This window comes from Ambystoma mexicanum, chromosome 1p (genome assembly GCF_040938575.1).
Source record: "Ambystoma mexicanum isolate Mex_15411 chromosome 1p, UKY_AmexF1_1, whole genome shotgun sequence".
In the NCBI taxonomy this organism is placed as follows: Eukaryota; Metazoa; Chordata; class Amphibia; order Caudata; family Ambystomatidae; genus Ambystoma; species Ambystoma mexicanum.
The window spans coordinates 832,087,098-832,110,700 of record NC_090921.1 but is presented as its reverse complement, the minus strand read 5'-3'; the positions used below and the strand labels follow the sequence as shown (position 1 = coordinate 832,110,700).

Below are 23,603 nucleotides of genomic sequence, written 5' to 3'. Positions count from 1 at the left end.
CTGCCTGTCGGGAGATAGGATACTGAGGTAGACATGGCAGGGGATTGGCTAGGTTCAGGGTGATCTTGACTTACTCAGCATTGAGCCTATTACCAGCTTTATTTGCGTGAGTGAACCGTACCTTTGCGGGAACTCGGTCCAACCAACATTCCCAGTTGCAACAAGCGAGTGTTGTCCCAGTCTCCTGGGTTCTAATGAGGAATCTCTGGTAACGCAGTCAAAATCCAGTGTTCTCTATGGGCAGGGATATCAAGGAATATACCATTGGGGGGACAGCCAATGGCACAACTCAGTTAACACAACAAATCCGACCCAAGCCGATTAACATGAGGACAGAGGCTCAACAAAAAAGCATGGACTCAACCCGAAATAGGACCCAGTGTGACCATAAGCGGGGGAGATACTGGATGACGTATCAGTATACCTCTAATACCAACAGCATTGACAATTTCCTCAGAGAAACCTTCAGACCCGAGAGTGATGCTCCAGTGTCAACTAAACATTAAAACCTTTGACCAGCAACAATACAATCAACATAGGAGGCAGTAGGATTAAGCGTAATGAGTGGTGCAACAAGTTCAGGGACCCTTTGGCAATCCTAACTCTATTGGTGTGGTTGGCTGACCACCTTGACTTTCATACTGGGGCAGATTTGGATATTCAGCTTTCCAATGCCCAAGCTCTTTACAGTAGTTACATTGGACAGTGCAAGCCCTTGTGTGATAACATTCACTACCCTAGCCCGAGTCATGTGACTGAGGAGCACCTAACTCTCACCATGTTCCCCATCCCGGGGATGGATGATCAAAACCCTCCCCTTCCCTGGGAAGGCTGTAATAGCTGTATCTACAGTGCCATAAGCTTGGTTTCAGTACTGTCCTTCTGTCTCTCATGGAAATGCTGTACAGCTAGTTAACCTCTGTAAAATACTTTCCTGCCCAAGCTATGATGACAGATTTGATCCATTCCACCACTTTTGGCTGTAACCCCAGAACAAACTGTGCCACCACGGCCTGGGGGGCTGTTTGCAGGCATTTATCTTTGCCCAGTCAGTCTTTTGTGGACAGATTTCAATAATGGCTCTCACCAGTCTGTCAGTGAAAGCTTTCAGCCCCTCAGTGGGAGGTTCTTCATTTGGCCAGTTATAACTTTGTTTTATCAATGAAAAAGTGTCAGCAGACAGGGCTGCACACAGTAATTGGTTCAGATCTGCACATGTGGGACGGTAACAGACAATAATGACCTGAAACACCTCTTGAAACTTAACTGATCTTCACATATCTTGGGAAACCTCTGCACAATATTAAATGGGTCAGTGGTGCTCCAGGGCACATGCAAAGTAACCAGGGGTTTCCTCCACCAAGGAGCTGCCTGAGTGGGAAAGCGCCAGTGCTAGTTGTGGCAGGGGAACCTGGAAATCCCTCAAAGGTACAGGAGTCAGTTGTACATGGTGACTGTACCTATGTTTGTGTGCCAGGACCTGTAGGTTAGAGTACCCCAGTCTTTATGGTTTTAGGTTGCTCCTGGAACTTCTCTTGGGTTCTCTCAGGACTTGTGTCTATGATTCTGTCTTTTAGTGACTTTGGTATAGCAGTCTAGGTAGCCGTCCACTTGCTGTTGGTGCACTAGAACTCCTTTCTTCTCTAAAGCCTTGCGTAGAGTTATTATTTTGTCCAGGCCGAATGTGCATTCCTGTGTCAAGTGTCTAGGTGACTCATTCTGCATATATTTGTGCCATTTATCCAGAAACGTACATGCTTTGAGAGAGTTGTGTGTATACATGAAGTGAGCTGGACTTCCTTTAGGAGGAAGCAGCACTTCTCTAGATGTACGTGAACCCATTCTTGCACGGGTGAGGCAAGGAATGACTTATTGCGGAACCTGGTCTGTACCTAACCCTGCCTGCATCGGGTCACTAGAGCATCCCAAAGCTGGCAGGGCTGATTGTATCACCTATTCAGAGGTCGGATGGGGGCACCCGACCTCTGCTTCTCCACAGTTACAATAATCTCAGTGACACCCGCAGGTGTTGGTGAAATCCAGATGACTGATGGTTCACAGTCTATTCCTCACGTTACACTATCCCAGTACAGAGTGATATTCAGCTTACCAGAGACAGGGTTTGAGAAGGGTCAGAGACAAGATACATAGACAGGAGAAACAAAGCCTCGCACAGCCCCCGAACTAGGATAAAAGAGAGGGTGGATATAAAAGTCAGGGTCTCAACTCAGTTGCACATTCAGGGTTTCAAATGTCGGGAAAAGGGTGAGACAAGACGAGTACTGGGCTCTTATTCAAACTTTTTTTCTTTGCACTCGTACAAGACACATTCATTCCAACTCCTGATCTATACTAGCCTACTCTGGCTGGTCTTATGTTATCTTACGTTATTAGGGAGCATGGATTCACTGCTTCACAACTACTTTTAACTGTGGTAGTCAACCGCTTTTGAACTTTTAGTCAATTCTGATCAGATCAGACTTGCTCAAAAGGCAGAGTACCTTCCGCCCTATGTCCGAGGACAATGAAACAGATTTCAGGTTTCTCAGAATCCTTGAACCAGGGACAGACATCATCTCAACCCGTTTCCAGACAATACTTCACAAAACAGGACAAATGGCAATGTAATTAACTGCACTCACAAAACCATGAATTTTAGTTGGCTCTTCTGCTTCTACTCTGTCTACTCTCCTGAGTCCCCGGCTGCGCCTGCCATTGCTCCCCACTGAAATCATCTTACCTGGGCCCACAGGGATCACTGGTAGTTGCATCCGGCGACCCCTGTGTTTGTCCACAGGGCAGCAGGAATCCGTCGTCCCAGGAACCAATCTTGTGGAAATAAAACCACAGACACTTCCAGTGGATTGGTGAACAACCTTTAATGGCAATCAGCAAAGCCGACTCCACAGGACACACAGCAACCCAATGGTAAACGACACTCGATGCAGCAACCCCCCTTTCCTCCAGTCACCGGGTTTCATACCCGCCTTTCAATGGAGAGGGAGGGGTCAGACATGGCAAGACATTGGGAAAAAACAATGTTTCAGGTGCAAGGACAGTGTCTCAGCATACACGTCTTAGGCACAGGCTGCTTTCTCATGCTCAGGAAGACATGATCAGGATGGAAGACAAACAGTGATACATTTTGAATACTGCTATGCAAGCTATTTCTACAGTTCATACATGGCTCACGGCATGCACGCCTGCTTACCATATGACAACTTCCATCTGCTAAAGCTGCCTTGCCTAGGAAATATCCTTCTATAGGCCAAAAGGCAAACACGTCAGAAGCGAGACCTGTGGAAGAGAGCTCCACCAGGTACTAGGCGGTAAATCCTTCAAGGTTAGGGCACGTGCATTAGAACATAGGGCTCACACAGCAATGGTAATAAGGCACTTGTTAAACATGGCAGTTAGCATGGGCTGAGCAATACTATAACGATGCAGCGTTAAAAGGTTGTTAAAAATGTCAAAGTCCCCTTTTCCCCCCCACATGACTTATAAAGCACCCAGGAGCGAACCAATTGACATTGTGTTCACTGCCAGCTAGTGTAAACAATTGTCAAATAAACCATTCTACTGTTTTATGTTTTTCGTTCATCTCCTAGGTGTACTTATTTAGTTAAATATGACTAGAAATATCCGTATGGTGCTATAGGGTGGGTAATTAAGGAAAAGGGAGACGTGTCCAAATGGGACACAATTTCCCAGAGTGGGAGAAGGACTAGGAAGTGTGTCCAGGCAGCAGTGCTGAAAGGGGGCAGGGCAGATTAAGGAGGCATGCTAACACCATAGCCACACAACACATGACCATTTTACATGCTTGCCAACATGCTCCATGTCATTCGGGAAATGCTTACCCAGTCCTGTTTTATTCTTTGTATTCTGGGGCCTGTACATGTGCACCTGGACATGTGGCTATATAAAAATATAGTATTAGAAGACCTACAATGCAAACAAGCAACAGAAAAATAGGACTGAACGAGCATTGCACAAATAACGCGTAAGCATGTTGGCTTTTATGCATCTGTCTCTTTGTACATCTCTATGCATGCATCTGGCTCTGTCTGTGACCATATTTAGGTCTGTCTCTCGGTCATCTTCTAGAAATGTGATTCTTGTTTTTTCTATCTGAAAACTGTTTTCCTTCTGTGTGTTTGTGCCCCATATTTCTGTGTTCCTGTCTCTTTGTACGAGATGCTGTCTTTCACACTGTACCCTGCCTCTCTCTGCTTACAATGCAGCTGTGCAATGTCTCTCTATATACACCTAGACTTACCGTGGTCGGTCTCTTAAACTCAAAATCGGAACTGTTTTTCACAGTCTCTCTTTCACTCTATCGTTCTGTGTGCCCCTGTCTTTCTTGCTCCTATATGTCCCTCTGCACGCCCCCTCTACTCTCTTTCTTAGTTCATCCACTTTGTATCCTGTCTTTTTCTTGCTTAGCTCTCAGTGCTGCCTGTATGTCTGTCTGTGGACTGCCTCTCACAGTGCACCCTGGCACTGCTCTTTATCTTCTGGCCCCTGTATATTTGCCTTGTCTCCTGTTTGGTCCCACGTATAATCTACATATGCAGCTCCTCTTCCACCTTCCCCTTTGCCCTCAAGCTAATATCGGTCACCCACATGTGTGTGCGCTGTGCAACAATAGAAGCTGCTCACTTAGCCGAGAACAGACATGCATAAGGGGATGGATCCTGGCGTTTAGCCCTCGAAACGAACTAGTGAAGGGGCGTGAGACCAGTTAATGGGAGACGATGGGATAAAGTGGCTACAAGGGAACTGGGATTTAAGAAGAACATCGAGAAAGTAGGTGTTCGACACTCTGCAGACCAGACACGCCTGCAGCTCTTTTTGTTATGGCTCTGTGAGTGACCCTGGCCATGCTGTGCACAACTTAATAAGCTAGGCAGAGGAGGTGCTACATGTACATCTTTGACTGAACAGTGCAAGAGGTTAGTGCATCTCTCCAAGGAACATTTGTCTTACAACGTCAAGAGGATGGTGAACATTCCTGTAGGGGAGCAGCCAACTGCCTCTGCAGGAAGTCCCGCCCTCTACTACCTGTAAGCTGGAAGCCTGAAATAGTGCCATGTTTGACACCAACAATTGTGACTATTCCGCGTCGAGTCTTCGAGAAAAGGTATTCACTAAGAAAACCCTATCAGATGTATCCCCAAAGAGATGACAATCTGCTCTCCTGAACATCCGTGAAGACCTGCTCCCCAACCTTGACTTGAACATCCCTTCTGTCCTCATCCTAGTTGATCTCTCTTCTGCCTTTGATACGGTCAACCATGCCATCCTGCTCAACCGTCTCCGTGATAACCTGGGTATCACCGATCAAGCCTGGCCTGACTGACCTCTTTCCTCTCTAATCAACCCTCCCAGGTCCAACTTGGGTCCTTCCTTTCCTCTATCTCACTCTCTACATGTGGTGTTCCCCAGGGGTCTAACTTCTCTCCCTTGCTGTTCAACCAATACCTGGCACCCCTTGCCCACCGCATTGCCGCTCTCTGCTCCAACTTTAAGTGCTATGCAAATGACACTCGTTTTCAGGCTTCCCTCTGCCACCTCTTCTCCTTCTCTCATCTCGGACTGTCCGTCTGCCATCCAGGAGTGGTGTGCCGCTAATGATCTCTGCCTTAATGCCAGTAAGATGGAGATTCTCCTCATGGGCACACCTGCACCCTCCTTTCCTGTCACTCTCTGGCCAGCCTCCCTTTGCCCTCTTCCTGCTCCCACCTGTGAGGCTAAGAACCTCTGGGTCATCTTCGACTCCCCACTCTCCTTTTCTCCTCACATCTCTGACGTCTCTAAGAAGTCAAACTACCTCCTCAAAGGTATTCTTCCTTTCCTCTCCTTCCTCCAGAAGCTTACTGTCTCTAGAGCTCTGGTTCTCTTTAGGCTGGACTACTGCAACAGCCTCTTAATAAATCTGCATGCTTCTACACTCCACCCTCTGCATCTCATCCAGAACAGGACTGCAAGACTTGTCCTTGGCCTCAAGCCCTGGGATCATCTCTCCTGCCCTGAAATCTCTTCATTGGCTCCCAGTGGCTGCATGGATTACATTCAAGACCCATTGCATTGTCCACAAAGCTTTCTGGGGCCTGGGGCCAAAATACCTTCAACTCTCCCTCCGTAAATACCTTCCCACTCAAGCTCTTCGCTCCTCCACCTGCAACTCCCATAGGGTCAGTCGCTTCTCCAAGCAACGAGTTGGGGGTAGATCTCTTTCTTCGGCTGGGGCCTCCCTCTGGAACAGCCTCCCTGCCACTCTGAAACTTGATGAGAACCAACCTCAGTTGTGGAAGCACCTCAAGACCTTCCTCTTTGCTTCTGCCTTCACTCTTCCTGCCCCCTGTTGATCTGTCTGCTTCAGCACTGTGTACCTGGTTACAGTCTGATTTCGGGCCCAGGTCCCTGCCCACCTGGCTACACACCGGCACTGCCTCCTGGCAACCCTTGCACTTGTGTCTGTTCCTGTGACCCTACTTTCCCCTTACCTGAACTTATCAGACACCCTTTGTCTGCGCCTTAAACCTTGCACTTGCCACCTTGCTGGCTGCACTACCACTTGTTTTTTTTATCCCTTGCTCCTCACTTTCCACTTCTCCCCTCTCCCTTGCACTTTCCCCCTTCCCTCTCCCCTGCACTTGCGCGTTCTCAATTTCACTGGGCCTAGTAAGATCATCGTTTTGTCCTCCCTTGTTCCCCTCCCTTGCCTCGTCACGCTCTGAAAAACTTGAGTGTGATACCAATAAAATACCAATATCAATATCTTGGGAGGAGATCCCCGAAGGAATATGAAAGAGAGAGAAGGAGAAGTTGGTGATGTCACAAGAAACGAGCGTGATGCACTGAGAAGACTGGCTGACAAAGAGAATGTATGGACCTTATAGAAACTGATGACAAAGTAAAGAATCAAATAAATTCTCATGTACGAAACAAAGATTGAACATGTGAAAAGCACTGTAGAAAATGCAAGCCATTTAATAATTGTACAGATGCAGCAACCCAAGTAGACTAAGTGATCATAGAATCAGGCCATGGAGAGAAGGGCTGAAGACTGCGTTGCACCAAAGAATTAGATAAGAGCATGGAAGAAACGAGAAGGGCTGTTTGGCCTGGTGTCAAGACTGAAGGCAGCCAAGAACTGGTTATCTATCCTCAAAGAACAGTGAACGTGACAAGCTGAATTATCCCTCATTAAGGTGCAACGAAAGAACACCATGAGTGCCAAGTTTATTAATTCAAGACAATTAAATGCTGCACAAAGGGCTGAATTGTGGTCTCCTGTCACGTGAGCTAAGAATGGGAATATAGTTGGGCACACAGTCCAGAACTTTGATAAGCGTGTGCCCACACTCCCTCATATTCCCAGAGATGAGAATACATTGCAAGACCAAGTTCACAGACAGTCTGCCTGGCAGAAGGCATGGCGTGATGAGAGGTGATGGGCTAATTGGTTGGGGAGGTACAGTTCAGTCTACCCCCTGGGTCTGAGCTCACATGCTGCTAAGTGAACCGAATGTTCCAGAAGGGCACGCGCGTGCCAACCAATTGTAGAGGGCCATATAAAGAAGGGCCTCATAGTTTAAGGGCCAATGGAGTACTGTGTTTCTAATAACTGATGAAAATTACTTGCACTGGGGGTGGGAATGAGTTGTCCATCTGACTGTAGAGACCCAACCACAACCCGACCCCTTATAGAAAGTATACTTAATTGTTCCCCCTGAGCCAACCACAATCCCCCGTAGGTTTTTCGTGTTTACCACAAAGTATGACATCACTTTTTATGAGTTTTTATTATAAAAGTGTGGTTTTTTAATGAAATGCTTTGAGAGAACGGTGTGCGACGTCCGTTGTTATTCATATTTAAACAGTAAACACGCTTTGCCATCTTCCTGAGTTTGTCTGATTATTGGAATACAGAGTTATTCTGTTTCCCATGCACCTGCATGACGCACTACATAAATTAAGGTCCAATTGTCATTCCCTCTCTAGAACAGTTTCCAGAAAAACGCACAAGATTGGTCAAAGCACCTAAGAAACAGTTGCCTGATAATGCTTAGATTTTGGTCAGAGACTCCAACAGTTGCCTGATGCTTAGACATTGGGCAGAGACTAAGAAATAGTTGCGTGATAACGCCAAGAGTTTCGCAAAATCCTCTAAGAAACAGTTGCCTGATAATGCTTAAGAGGATGGGTAGAGATTTAAAGAAGCACTTACCCAACAGAGTTATAAGAGTACAAGACAACTGACTGATGCTTAGAGGTTGGTGAGAGCCTCTAAGAGACAGTTGCTTGACAGATTTAAGAGGTTGGCGAGAACCTTCAAAAGACGGGTGCCTGCTAAAGTCAAGAGGTTGCTGAAAAGCATTGCAATCTTACTGTATAGCTAACACTTTACTTACATTTCTTCATGATGAATAGAGGACAAGTTCCTTCTTGGTGAAGAGCTTCCTTATTCATGACCATTTGCTACACTTGCTAATAGTTCAGTGCTCCAGCAATAATTGAAGAAAGCCAATGATAAATATTGTCCAAATGTATCACAATTGAGTTTTTTTCTTTAAAAAAATATTTTATTGAAAAATGCACAGTACAGAACATAGGCATATTATTCATAAATGTAACAGGCACCTTTAATACATATTGTAAAAAGTATATAAATATGATCCTGCTCACAGTTACTTCTGTTGTTAAAATACCAGCGTTAACTTTCAAATTCAATATTCGGAAATAAAATATTGACTACTTATCACACTCCTTGGAGTAGAAGCCATTCTCCCCAAAATAGTGCAATTATCCCTAAAGAATATTGCTTTCAGGATGACATATGTGACATGTTTTAAAAGGATGTTGCAGGTGTTCGAGGGGAGATGAGTTTAGAGTGCTATATTTTAGTGTCTACTACTTAAAAATTCTGTTCCTTTTATATTTGTATTCACCCTCTGACTTTACTAGCCTGCCTCCATCACTTTTCTTTCTTTAGATAGAGGGTTGTGTGATGGATCTGATGATGACATCAATCCTTCCTGAGGGTAGCTTCACCCCATGTGACCAGGGGACGGCAGCTGCTACCTGATCCTGGCCGCAGCTATATGAGGGAGGTACACATGGGGGATGGTGACCCTCAAAGAAATAACATGACATAATTGGAGTAGGTTACATACCCTCCATTCTCTTTTAGGGATGTTCCCTCCATTCCCAATGTCCTGGTGGCATATTGTAGCACTCCCTCTCAACCACTGGCCATACCTACTTCAAGTATTCCCCAACATCCCACAAGGAATAGTATGCCAATATCTGAGAAAAGAGACAGGTAGTAGTAAAGATTACTCCCAATGGGGTTAAAAATGTGCTTCCTCAACATCATACAAGGAACACCATGACAATAACTAAGACGAGAAAGAGGGACAGAGCAATGAAGACGACCAAGACCGGTAAACCAACGAAGCAGTCTAGTCTTTGGAAGTTATTCAATCATGCCGGGAAGCGTAAATCTGCCACAGCTGACAGATGCGGAAGAGAACTGCAGAGAATGAGTTGTACTGTGGCCTGTGCTGACACCGGTTGGAACGCTGAGGGGGAAGCACGCTGTGGGAAGCGGCGTGAAAGCAAATGCAGATGGAGAAGAGGTGAACCAGAGTGCAGGAAGCCCACTGCCTGAGAGTGAGAGGCAGGGGTAACCACACATGGCAGAGGAGGACACAGCGACGATACATCAGCTAACGTGACACACACCAAGCCAAAGGAACCAAAACGGAGAGACACGAGGGACAATTACAGTACCTGGTAAACCCAGGGAAGAAAGACGGTTACTTAAAATGTTTGCCGTTCCGTAAAGGTAACACGAGAGATGCAAACTGAAGCCCATAAAAAGGTTAACAGATTGGTGAACCATACCATCAACGGGTCGTTGAACTCATATGTAAAAGGAGAAAACAAAGTAAATGCAAATGATCTGGAAAAAGAGACCGAAGACCCAATATATCAAAGAAGAAGCAAATATAGAAATGAGCTGAGTTAAACACGGGTTTATAAGCCAGCAATGTACAAACATCATTTTGTGAATCTAAAGGAAGGTAACTGCTTGCAAGTTCTGGCAGGAGAGTATACCAGGCAAAACCAAGTGTATGAAAAAAGTTAGTGCAGGCCAAATATTTGAAAGACTGCATAGAAGACCTGGCAGGAGAGTATACCATGCAACACCAAGTGTATGTAAAGAAATTACAAGCCCAGTATTTCAAAGACTGCGTAGAAGTCCTGGCAGGAGAGTATACCAGTAGAAGTCAAGTGTGTGCAAGAAAGTGTAAGAGATTGTATCTAAGTCCTGGCATAAGAGTATACCAGTCAAAGTCAAGTGGGTGTGAAAAGAGAATCTCAAGGAAGATCTATGCCCCTGAGATTGGGAATATTTGTAAATGTGAAAAATACCCTGGCAGGAGAGTATAACAGGTGTTCTGCGAGTCTAGGACCCACACTCAAATTGTAATAAAGTGAATGGAAAATCCAATGGAAGACATATGCCCTTAGGATTTTTAACTGTCTTGAATGTGGAGAGAAACCTGGGGAAGGGAGCCATTTCCCCGGAAACTGTGAACACACCAAGAGAAGACAGTTATCCTTTTGGGTTACAAGGAACTTGATTATTCTTTATTGGAATATTTTGTTTTGATAAAAGGAATTTGGGGAAGGAAGCCATGAACATTGTCCATTTGGAATATTTTGGTTGGATTTATCCCTTTGTGTTGGATTCAAACATTTGTGTACCTTGAGAACCAACACCAATAACCTTTGCACCATTGAGTTATTTTTGAAGTGTGAGAGTCAGAAAAGGATTTCAGACACAGGACATATTTTTGCTTTGGAGATCTTGACAAAGGACAGACCCATTAATTTTGGTTGAGGTAGGGAAATACTTCTAGATTGGGCATGGTGTGGTATGATCCAATCCCTTTTTCGTGTAATAAACGTTTATGACCACAAACATGAGGTCTCTGTGTCCATGTCTCATTCCTGACTCTTCACAGTTGCCTCCTCTCAAAGGCAGTGGAGTCACTTGATAGTACCTCCTTCAGTGCCTACAGCTAGAACGACATATGCCTGCTGCTTGGCAGTGAAGCCCCTTGACAGAGACTCCTGTTAGATAGAGAAATACCTCCTGCTCCCCTCCAAGCAGCTCCACTGCCACTGCAATTAGGTAGGAATGTATATTCTGTCAGTCATGTAATATTCAGTAATTTTGCAAGATTTAGTAGCATTGTGTAATTGGTCAGAGCTACACATCCTTGACAGTATCCAAAAGGTGAACAATGGGAATCCATGTGAAGCAAGTTAAGTTCGCTCCATTTCTTATCATGAAAGCAGTAACAGTGCAGTCTTTGTTCCATTAATACCCTTGTTGAAAAATGAGATTGGAGGTAATCCATTAGTTTATAGCAGTGCAAACCATATGTAATACGATCTCTGTACGGGGAGTGTTAAATAACCTAGCCTCACCAGTAAACCTTGCACACATTGGCTGCAAAAAACATAACACCCACAGAAAATAAGGTACAATAAGATAGCTATATTTTGGGTATAACCTACTGCCATGGCCGATTTGCAATTAAAGGTTAAACAAAACATTGTGGGCCAAACAGACAGATAAACCTTTCTACATTTTCAAATATGCTGTTGCAGTCAACGGAGCCTCTACATTCAGAAACAAATACAGTCATCCAGGATCAAAAATTGGTCTTGAATTACCTTGCCATTTCTTTGGTGAAATATTCTCCCAGTGAAAACCTGACTTCATCTTTGCAGATTGCAGAGAAAAGTGCAATCCCTAATGTGATGAAACATATTGTTCTCCATAGTCACATTACAGCGAGAATCCTTCGAAGCCTCGCTCCGTGCCTCCCATGGGGCACCGGGCAGATTCCACACACGAGACACTTCAGAAGGCAAAGTCATATGAAATGACATTTCTTTGGCAACATTGCAGTTATTCATACATGATTCACGTGCTGCTATATGCCCGCCCTTCATCCGAACCAGAAAGAAGGGATTCGAAGTCTGGGTTTTTGCAGGGCCATCGTCCTTCCTAATGCCCCCTTGGCTTTCCTCTCATTAATATTATCCTTCATAGTGTCATTGTAAACCAGAAACAGATTTACATTCCGGTGACAAATACTTAACAATGTCAGCATGAGGCACTTACATAAAGGAACAGATATAAATATGCATTTTTTAAAGGATTGATAAACATAGTTACACCCTATGCAAAAAGGCAAACACGGTCTAGTGACTTGTCACTAATGAGCGCAGTTTTCTCGGCCTAACAGTTGTAATTCTCTGTAACGGATTTTAGGAATGCTGAACCTGTAACACAATCCTATGCAATCGAGTACAAACAACACACCTACATGTTTCAAGACAAACCGTTTCCCAAACCTACGACATATAATAAATGGAGATGTTGTTTTGAATAAGAAAGTGCTTCACATCCGGGAGAAGATTTCCCCCAAACGACATTGAGAAATGCCTTCAAAAATAGTGCTCTGAATGATTATTCTTTTGTACCGAAAACCGGTCTATAAGCGCTGCACTAGACCCTCTGTTGCTCTGTGTTGTCTTGCTTCCAAGACAAACGCATTGTCGCTGAGCTATCCTCCCAGACCTGAATGAGATAACTTTGATATAAAGGAGAATCTGGAGGAAAGGAGGTCGTTGTATGAAATTGAAGATTGTAGATTGACATAAACAGTAACCAAAGCAGAAAAATATACCAAAACATGGTTTCTTGCACTGTGGCATGGGAAATTATTTGGAGGGAATTATTTGGCTGAAATATATTAGTTTTCCACCAACTGCGTGAAGGTCCGAAAATGTACAAGTGGATTAAACAGTTTCATTGGGAATGTAAATGAGAGTGTAATCTCTTAATAAACCCTATCTTTTCCATTGCTTATGATGAGTGATTTGTGACATCACATGTCACGTGTCATCAGAAACTCACTTGTCTAATCAGCCATCATAACTGATTAGGTTTCATGTCACAATGCCTGCTCCGTGTTCCATTAGCCGGAACGGGTCAACCCTCACGGATTGGTTATGAGATATGGTGCTACACTGAAAGAGCTTTTCATTCCCATGAAGAAGATGCCTGGAATAGGGAATGGCTAAGGAAAGCAAAGGCAGATTAAAACAAAAGAATATAAAAGAAACGTAAAGAGAACATGAAGAGAAAAGAGGGAAAGACACCAGGGTGAAATGAAAAGACAACGGCAGAAAAAGACAAATAGTTGAGAAATGATGTGAGGAAAGGACGGATGCAAAAGAAAAGTGAATGTAGCGAGAAACAAAGAGAAATATGGAAGACAACATGAGAACTAGTAAATAGAAAAAGAAAAAAGGAAGGGAAAATAAAGAGTTTAGAAAGAGAGGAAAGGGAAGCTAAAATGGCAAAGTCCTAAAAAGATTTAGGCATCACAGTAGAGGAAAAAAGGAGAAAGGGGAGACAAAAAATAAAAACTATGAAAAATGTGGGAACGGAAAAAGTCAAAAAGGGATTTGACAGTGATGGGGAGGTGACACCCATATGTTAAAAGCAATGAACATAACAATAATATGGCACGACACTCCAGTGCTGTGTTCCCTTATGAAATGACCCTGCTGGCAGCCTTGTGACATTGTATGTTAATGGAACTCTTCATTGACTAATAATAGACTTAACGCATATAGATTTGTAGGTATTTTATCATGTAATATTTAATTACACGTGTGTGTATGTATAATGTTACACTGGATTTGTAGAACATGCAGCTACTTTTCAAAACATGGGTGGGTTGCCTCCATATTAAGATCTTGCACAGAGAATATATAAGCATTTGCCAGGTATTCACTTTTTGCATTCTTCATTTGCCCAGGTACTACCATCAGCTGCTCTGTGTATCACATCATATGGAAGCTACTGCTGCCATACATCATGTTTTGCGTTCAGAAGCCTAGTTCATATAGTATGGACTCCTTTCGACCTGGTAGAGGTGCAGAAATGTAGGTGATGGCACTCACTGTTTAAATCAGACTCGAGTTAGGCAGAGTAGTTTGCACTGCACTAATTCTATTAGAGCTTTAAATGGCATTTGATAACGCGTGTCTTTCCATGCTTTTCTCTAGGGCAACTATCTGCACCCCATAGCTCTCCAAATGTTTTGCACTACAGCTCCCACGATCCATCATTATTGACTAAACTGGATAGGGCTGATGGGACTTGCAGTCCAAAACATCTGGAGAGCCAAAGGTTGCAGGTACTTGCTCTAGGTTGTAATTTGCTGGCACCTGGGACTGCACTCTTACTGTGTGTGGCCCTCCTATGTCAGCACATGCAATCCATAGCTATTTCCCCCACTCTCCTCAGCTTCACTGACTCGAGGATTGTTCCTCTTGCCCTCTTATTTAGTCGGCAATGTCTACTTGCATTGATTAGACTTTTTCAAATTATTTAAGATACACATTTTACTTGGATGCAAGGAACAAATAAGGCCCTGGCATAGGCACTGAAGAGCTATCCACACCATATGGAGGTATAGATGACCTCTAATTACCCTAAATTCAGCCCATGCAATATTGAGGTCACTGCAGTAGGTGTTCATGTTCCATTCCAGAATCTAGTCTATTGGTCTTTCTGCTTGGGCCGTACCCACTCTCTGAACAATGAGGTTAGGAATTTGGCTGCCATTCTGGCAAAACTATCCTTCTCTAAAGTCATCCAGATTTGTAGGTTCCATCTAAGTACTCAAAGACACGCATTCAAATATCGGGAGAAGCACCAGCAAACACCAGCTGCTTTAGCCATTGGGATGATCTACACTGAGTCTTCCTGGGCCTGTCCAAATATTCCATTGACTGACTGCAATGAGGAGAGTCGTCAGTGGAAAAGATTCTGCTCACCCTTATTCCGGTTCCCTATCGCAAAAGAGCCTGCGGTCCTCGGTGTGATGCAGCGGTGCGCATGATTGTACCCCTCATTCATGGTAGACAGATTTACTCCATATCTCCCAGTGTGCTCGCTAGACTCAGCACTCAGCAGGTACACCTTTCTGGTTTAAAAGCCAACACATAAACATGAGCGCTCAGCTGGACGCACCTTTTCCTATTGCAGGGTTCAGAAGTTAAACTCCCTTCCACCTGCTCTCAGGTCTGACCTCTCACCTTCTTCTCTACCGGGTAATGTTACATCTGAGGTTTGTCTGATATTTTAGCACCAGGACAGTGGTATCTGTCGAACATAGCTCTCTAAAAATGTCAAATTGCTTAACAAAATACTCACAGCAGGTTTTACCAACAAACATCCAGGCATTCACTCCAATGCAAGCGATTTCCATCAAAGGCCCATGACCTGCCTCTATTAACCTATATTGCCATGAAATGGCCAAATACACCGGGTGCTGTGAAGCTGGGGTGGCAATTTGAAAATATTTCCACGGATGCAGTGCGTTTGGACCCTTTACGCTGCAAGCACACTCCCTGCGGCACCAGGTAGTATGCACGTCACAGAATTTCTTAGTATGTGCATCCTTTCACAATAGACCCCTTTGCAGGCAGACAGACAGACAGATGCAGGGCCCGTCACTGTAAAATGTGATAAAAAATGTTTTAGCCCTGTTTTGTTTGAGGAATAGGAATGTAAGTGAGACAGCTGTGGTTCATAATTATGTTGTCACACTTAATAAAACACTTTAAAAAAAATGTGCATGATCGGGCCAGGAAAACCCTGTCATGCAACAAGTCCCCTCCATGCCTATTCCAAACAGGCGCATGAGGTGGTCTTCATTCTCTGCACATTTAAAAGCGCAACCTGTTTGTGCATTTCAGATCCACTTTCAAATGACAGAAACAATCGCTGATTTGCGCTAGTGGGCAAAGGGCTGAAAAGGGGCCTCTGAATGAGCGACTATAAAATGCACCCATTCAGATGTCATTTGTGGATTGGACTGCTCCTTTTTATGGCTCAAGTGATGAGATGCGGATCTCATTACTTGTGCCAAAAGGGTTGTGAGAACATGACCTTGTGTCATTTTTTTAAAATAGTTTTAAGCTGGAGGCTCTGTTTACCACACCACTTACACATTTGGAGGTACTCCACTTGACCACCAAAACTGTGCAGACTTACCAAATAGTAAAACAACAAAAAATCCCCACGGATTCCATTAGACTCCAACAATGGGGAATTATACTGAATTACGAGCACTTGTGGTTCTGTGGTTATTCCACTGGGCCAAGTGGTGGTAACAGTAACCAAGTTTGGTGGTCATTCTGAGATTTTACTACTGGATTGACGCCAGTCTTGAGGCCCGCAGTTTCAAATTCTTACTAGTGTGCCACCATGACAATTTGCAAATTCATTGGGAGGCAGCATGGCCCCATCTCAGAAGAAAACCAGGAAAATGCTAAATTGGCAACACTCTTCCTATACCAAGCACAGATGGTATAATGATGTGGCCCCTTGAAACGGTTTATAATTATTAGTTAGTTCTGGTGTAGCTTTATGGACGTCAGTTCACACTCCTGCAACAAACAGAACACAAATCAGGTGGATGCTATGAGATTTGGGAAATAGCATGCCATCATGTGTTGCATCAGTAATGCAATGTAAAGTGGGCTTGATGTTATTTATTTATAGTGTTATGACCAGGATTTGATCTTGGGGCTCGTGGGCTTGTAAATTGCAACTAATTCCATGTTTTGCAGCCTCTTTGCACTAACAAAAGAATTAGGGCCTTATTCCCGGTGCGTTTTTCAATTAGACAATCCCATTCAAAACCCTTTGTGAATCAGGCCATAAGAATCATTACAGAACCACTTAACTACTCAGAATTAAAGGCAAACTTGTAGAGCTATGCTTGCTTGCGTGTTAATGTGCAGAATTTCTAACATCTGTATAGCAACTCTAAAGGGCTTATCTAATCAAAAGGAAGCAGTCCAATACACCCACATATACACTATCACAATCACCAACGTTGCATTAGCACCCTGGAGGTGATGGCTCTAAATGCAGGCCTATCCGCTAGTGTAGGCCTCATTCTGAGCCTTCTGATTGGGTCCCCTCACCTCCTCCCAACTGCCTCCTGCTCAGCTCCTGCCTCCAGCAGTCTACTTTTGCTGTGCTCCTCCCCTTGAGACCTCTGCCTGGATCCATACACCGACTTGACACGCCTCTGCTCCCATGCACTGAACGGACAGCACTCTGGGCGTGCATTTTAAGAACCCAAGGGATTTGTTCCCCTCACACAGGCACATTGCAATACTGGCTGCGTAGCTGAGCCGTACCTGCAAAGTAAAGGCTCGCTGCCGCCCATGGTAATAGCCCTCTTTTCAGTATAGGACATTACCAACCCATACGGCCCAGCTCTATGCCCATTATCACTTAAGTAATAATTCCAGAATTGCTCATGTAACACTACCCAGAACACCCTATTGCTTGAGGAGGGCTAGATGTGTTATCAGACCTATCCTGACCTCATTCACTGGATTGCTCATGTAACATTACCCAGAATGCCCTATTGTTTGATGATGTCTACATTCGTTTTCAGACCCATCTGGAATTCATTCACTGGATTGCTCATGTAACATTACCCAGAATGCCCTATTGCTTCGGGAGGTCTAGATTCGTTTTCAGACCTATTGTGACTTCATTTACTGGATTGCTCATCTAACATTACTCAGAATGCCCTATTGTTTGATGATGTCTAGATTCGTTTTCAGACCCATCATGTGACTTCATTCACTGGATTACTCATGTAACATTACCCAGAATGCCCTATTGTTTGATGATGTCTAGATTCGTTTTCAGACCTACCATGTGACTTCATTCACTGGATTGCTTATGTAAAAAACCCAGATGTGTCCAATACATTCAACTACCACACAAACCCTTGCCCCCACAGGTGCCAACTGTACCTAAGCAATAAAGCATACATCCATAACAACAATATACATGTAAAGGCACGATGCCACTGAGTGATAGGGCCTGCTTCTTGTCCATGGTTGTTCTCTTTGCACTTTAGGGGCTGAAATAAAGTTCTCCTTACTGAGTTACATAGAGGATTGGCTCACTGGCCCACTGAAGGCACGTTGGCACATGTTGCTCAGTCCGTGCACACAAATAAAGGTGTGAAACATTGACTTCACAGTAAAGGCACATGCATGTCGCAACATGTAGAGCTTAGTGATGAGGCTCGCGTGGGAGCCTGCAAATGGCAAAAGCAATGCAATTACTTTGGGCCCTTCTGTGGACCCAAAGTAAACTAAAAACCAGCAGTTGTTTGAGTGACAGAAGTGGCCTCAAAAGTTGAATGCAAAGCTTCAGGAACACTGGTTACATATTGTCAGAGCTATGGCAAAGTGATACTTGGCCTACAGTGAAATACTTGGTGTGGTCATTAATTGCCACTGATATGCAGTTGCCTGTATGTGATATAGTGCTCAATGCTTGGGATCTGTCTTTTTCTAGGCAAGTCAATTTCTGATAACGAAATCATTGCTGATTTAGAGAACGGATTCCATTCCTCTCCCTTTTAAGTAACTATACACGTTAATAGGGTTCACTTCAAAGAGAATTCAAAGCGTGAGCTGCGGCGAGTGTGTTTCCTGAAGTAACAGGCAACTCCAAAAAATCATTCTCATAACCCAAGAACATTCCTTCCTGCCCAGTACTCTGGATGGAGTCTTTCCCCAACACATTTTTTAACTTCATCCAGAAGAAAGGTTGTTTGCTTGTTTCAGAGGGCCACTCCAAGTATGTTTTTTTGCTCAACATTTTCCGCAACTTGCAAAACTTAGTTGGCAGGGAATCCAGGTTGACATTTTCTTTGACGACCAGGATGACATCGTCAAAAGCGTGACCGATGCACCGGTGGTGGGCAAAGTACAGCTCGTAATTGCACCACTCACTGTTTACGAAGCTGTGGGACAGCACGAAGATTACTTTGCGGCTCTTTTCGATGTTCTCGATGATGTTGTCAATAATCCACTTGCCTGGCAAGAAGTCTCGCTCATGAATGCAAATGCTGTAGGGGGGGCTGCAGTTCTCCAGGCGGTTCAGCAGCTGAGACCTGACCCAGTCTGCATCGGAGCTGCTATAGGAGACGAAGGCATGGTAAATGTATGACTTGGGCGCAATGCCCTGGCCCGATCGGTATTTAGACTGAATGATTTGGCACGTCGCTTTTACGTACCAAGGAATGTCAAACTTCCAGCAGAGAAGCATGGAAACAATAACGAGCAGTGCCGTTGATGTGATGGATATAATCACAATTAGAGTGACATCACACTCCAGCATCCCTGGAGAGTAGGACTCTACCTTGCTATGGAGGTAATCTGGTGGGTGGTAGCATGTGTAGCTATTGGGCCACTTCATGAACTTTAGATTTCCGTTATATAAGTTCTCTTGAATGAACATGGAAAGATCACACGTGCAATGAAAAGGATTGTTGCCGGCATTCAACTGGACAAGATTTGGCATCTTATCAAAGGAGCCTTTGGAGATCAATCCAAAAGAGTTACCATCCAGAGTCAGCACCCGCAGGTTGGGGCTCTCCCAATTGGAGGGGATGAATTTGATTCTGTTGTTACTCAGCCAAAGTTCGCTCAGGTTAGTGGCACGGTTGAAATAGTCCAGTTGTAACACGTCTAACTCGGTATTGGATAAATCCAAAAAGTGCAGGCTGGTAGGGAGGCATTGGAAGACTTCCTCTTTTATGACATTATGGTGCATTATAAATTTTTTAATGGCAGGACCCCACTTGCAGAACTCATTATTGGATCCAATTTTATTGTAACTCAGATCAATAATCTTAAGACAGGGCCATTTAAAGGTTATTTGTGAAATGGTTTTGAGACTCGTTATTAGATTGTTGCTGGCATTAAACTGTGCCAGTAGCGGTATGGATGGATTCTGGCATGATGGGTTGTATATAAATTCATTAAGCAGTCGGTTGTCTGATATATTCAGTGTAACAACATTTTGCATCTCACGCCAGGCATCGCAGGGAATGTAATTAAAGTTGACATTGATGATGAAAAGGCTGATCACTTTGCTTAACCAGGTGAATGTCCAATCGAACCTCAGTATGTCAGGGTTACTGATGTCCTGTAGTAAAAGCTTATTCAAAGTCAGGTTTTGAATGCTGGGTTTGGGAGCAGATGTGTTGAACGACCTTGCAAAGTCTATTGACATCAAAGAAAGATCTGTAACATTGGACTTCTGAACATTGAGCAATAAGAGGCGCAACAGGTGCTCGTTGAACTTACCACGAAACAAAACAAGTTGTGTCATGCCAATGTCTGCCAAACCGCTGAACAGGTCACCTTCATCTGTGTAATAAGAGTTTGCAAACAAGTTTCGAAGACGAAGGAGAGTCATGGATTTGCCACGCAAGTCTTCCAGTATCAAAGGCAGCACATTAGGATTTGTGTCCAAGGCAAAGTCACACCAAAGAGAGTCGGTGTTAAGGACAGCAAAAGCTCCCCTTTCATAATGCCTCGGGCTGGATGCTGTTTTCAGGGCAAATTTCTGCAAAATAATGTTTTTCAGGGGCAGAAAATCATTCTTACTAATCCATACGATCTCTGTTCCGCCCATGGACAGCACTGCTAACTTCTTTAAACTGTAAAAAACATCACTGAGTGTGGAATTTACATACAAATTGTTGCTCATGTCCAGCTCTTCTAGTTCTTTTAGAGGACTAAGTGCTTGAGAAGGGATTTCTGTCAGAGAATTGTTGAAGAGATTAAGCTTTTTCAGAAGTAGATTTGAGGCAAAAGAATCGTTTTCAATTTCGAAAATCTTGTTAAAGGCCAAATTCAAAACCGTCAAGTTGGTGTAAGCAAGAAAGTCTGTTTTACTTATCTTCCGAATTTCATTATGCGATAAATCTAGTTCTACCACGTGCGTCGACAAATTTTTGGGGACCTCGCTGAGGCGGCTTCCAGAACACAGGCCCACATTATTTTCATTCACAGTGCAGGGGTTCGGGCAACGGCCGAGGTATGCCACCTGGCAATGCGCCAGGTGTGCCGCTCCATGTATCAGAGTGAAAAGTGCCAGAAGCCTCCCAATCCCTTGTAACATCTTAGATGGCGACACATTGCAGAGCGAGCATTCTGTGGAGAGGAGGGAGAGAGAAAACCAATGAAAACACAGCCATGATGCATTTGGACAAATCCACGACTAAAGTAATAACAGAAATCTTGCTATAGCAGACAGTCCATATGTTTCCCCACGTTATCAATGCCTGATCCTGAAAGGTTTTCAGAACCTTTATTGATGTATCCCGTAAACACAGAAAGTGATGAATAGTTGTTATCCGCCCACCCATATCCCTCACACTGTATAAATACAAATGGCAATATTTCATGGCTACATTTTCCAAATTGTCCAATTAAATATTCTTGATATTTCTTCAGCTAAACTGTGTTTGCACTCACATTTTATTACTAAGAAATAAAAATGCAGAATTTGGCATCATATCAATTGAACATCTCTGCCCTATGTGAGAAACTCATGGTGACAACAAGTAAGACAGACACAAGTGATCTCAGTTCAAGGGTGTTTATTGTAAAATGAATTTGATATGCAGGTTGGGAAAAACGCCTTATCTAAACCTAAATCTAAAATGGGAGAAAGCGTCAACCATCAAATGAAAAATAAGGCAGTCTTAGTGGTGTTGTGTCAAAACAAAAAGGGCTTATACTAAGAACCTATTGCCAAACTAATACAAAAAGGGGTATGGGATAGTTCTCAAGAAAAGAAAAAAGTGTTCTCAAATAATATATCGGGATGCAGTAGCATGGGTTTCCCTTCCCCACGTTTTGGACACAGGATAATATAGGATCTTGAAGTACAGTGCTGTCTTTGGCATTTGCAGCATGAAATGACAGTTCTAATGACAGCTCGTAGGACACATTCTCTGGTTTGTCTAGCATGAGATGCTAGTTCTGCTTTAACCCTCGAGCCTTCCGTAATCAGGGTTGTCAATGGCCAAGTCTCGTTTCACTTGAAAGTCTCTTGCCTACGAGGACCTGACGTGTTCAAACAACAAAACAAAAGTACCTTTAACAAATGAAAGTTATTTTCCAATGTTCACTGGGTGACGATTCACTCCTGAACCCCCCTCATCGGGACAGACCCCTTTCAATTGTAATCCACAAATGTCTATATCAGTTTCTTCTTGAAGCTTGGATGATGGATCTCCCTCTGCCGGGTTCAGACCTCTCTTGACTGTCAGTACTCGGGGGGGGGGGGTGGGGGATAGCTTCAACCCTGGAGCTTCACCCCTGGATCTCCCTCCATGAGGCTCGGACCCCTCTTGACTACTAGTACTTGGGCAATAGCTTCATCTCCGGCATCCCTCCTTCGGGTTCAACTTTGCCATTTCTTTATCTTCTACTTCTCTTTTCTCATTCTGGGGTGGCAACTTTTCACTCTTGTATTCCCCTCTGCCGGGCTCCGACCCCTCTCGATTCTTAGCCTCCCTTCACCGGGTTTACTGTGGCTCTCTATCAGGTTGATAGTGACTCACTCCTCTTTACTTTCAATGTACACCTTCTTTATCTTTTATACAGTTCAAAGGTTTAAGGATTTACTTCCTTTTCTTTCACAGTGCTTGAAGATCAAAGTCTTTCGATTGTACGGGGATTCTGCTTGACCTTCTGTATGACCACTTTGACCTATTTTGCTACACTTCCTATCACCTTCTGGTACTTGTTGCTTCTCTCAGATGGGGCTCGACCAGAGTCTCTCGAGTTAGCACCCACGTGGTGCCGCTTTCCCTCTAATATTGGTCTCCTCTTTACACTTTCAACAGTTCATTCAAAGTTCATTTAGCTCCCCTCGACTCACCGGCTGCGATGAACCGCTTGGCTTTTGGCTTCTCTGGAGTTAAGGCCGGTACCATGGGTGAGGGAATTTCCCTCACTCCTGTTTACCATCATAAGCTTGTCCCGTGTACCGTTGAAATCTGCTGAAGGACACTTGTGCTATTATTCACAGTCTTAGGGCCTCATTACACGGTAGGCGGTAAGGGTTTACCGATACCGGTATTTTACTGGCACCGGTAAACCCTTACCGCCTTACTACTACTTTTAGCAGGCACTAAAAAATGAACCCGCAAAGGGACCGGGGTGCTAATTACGGTACCGCAATTTGCGGTATCGTAATTAGCGCCTTCCCCATTCCCATTATGCCCTATGGGGCAAAAATGGGAATGGGGAAGGGCAATGGAGGAAGGAGGAATTACCGCCTTCTCAACCTTGGAATAGGGCGGTAATTCCCCTTTCTTCCAAGGCAGTACTGGTAAATTACCGGCATGAACCATGGCGCTAATAGCGCCATGGTTTACCGCCTACCGTGTAATGAGGCCCTTAGGCTTTCCTCTACAAAGGTTTCGCAGGCCTGGGACCAAAAGGGCAAGATCACTTCTCTCCTTGCTACCCTCGCGATTCCTGCCGCCTTCTTCCTTCTTTTGAACTGCCGCGTGATAGCCGTCTCGTAATGCTGTGTGCTGTATTCGTCTTTCTCCTACTGGTCTTTCTGGTTCCACCTTTTA

General features: G+C 44.2%; 1 protein-coding gene across 1 annotated transcript in view; it reads right to left on the bottom strand.

Moving 5' to 3' along the window:
* Window positions 1-8,569: 8,569 nt before the first annotated feature.
* The window catches only part of LOC138581428 (toll-like receptor 2), a 95,417-nt gene continuing 80,383 nt past the window's right edge, over window positions 8,570-23,603 (bottom strand). Inside the window, exon 2 of the mRNA XM_069652752.1 lies at window positions 8,570-21,159. Coding sequence (XP_069508853.1) covers window positions 18,605-21,159 — 2,555 coding nt within the window. The 3' untranslated portion in view covers window positions 8,570-18,604. The remainder of the gene's footprint in view (window positions 21,160-23,603) is intronic.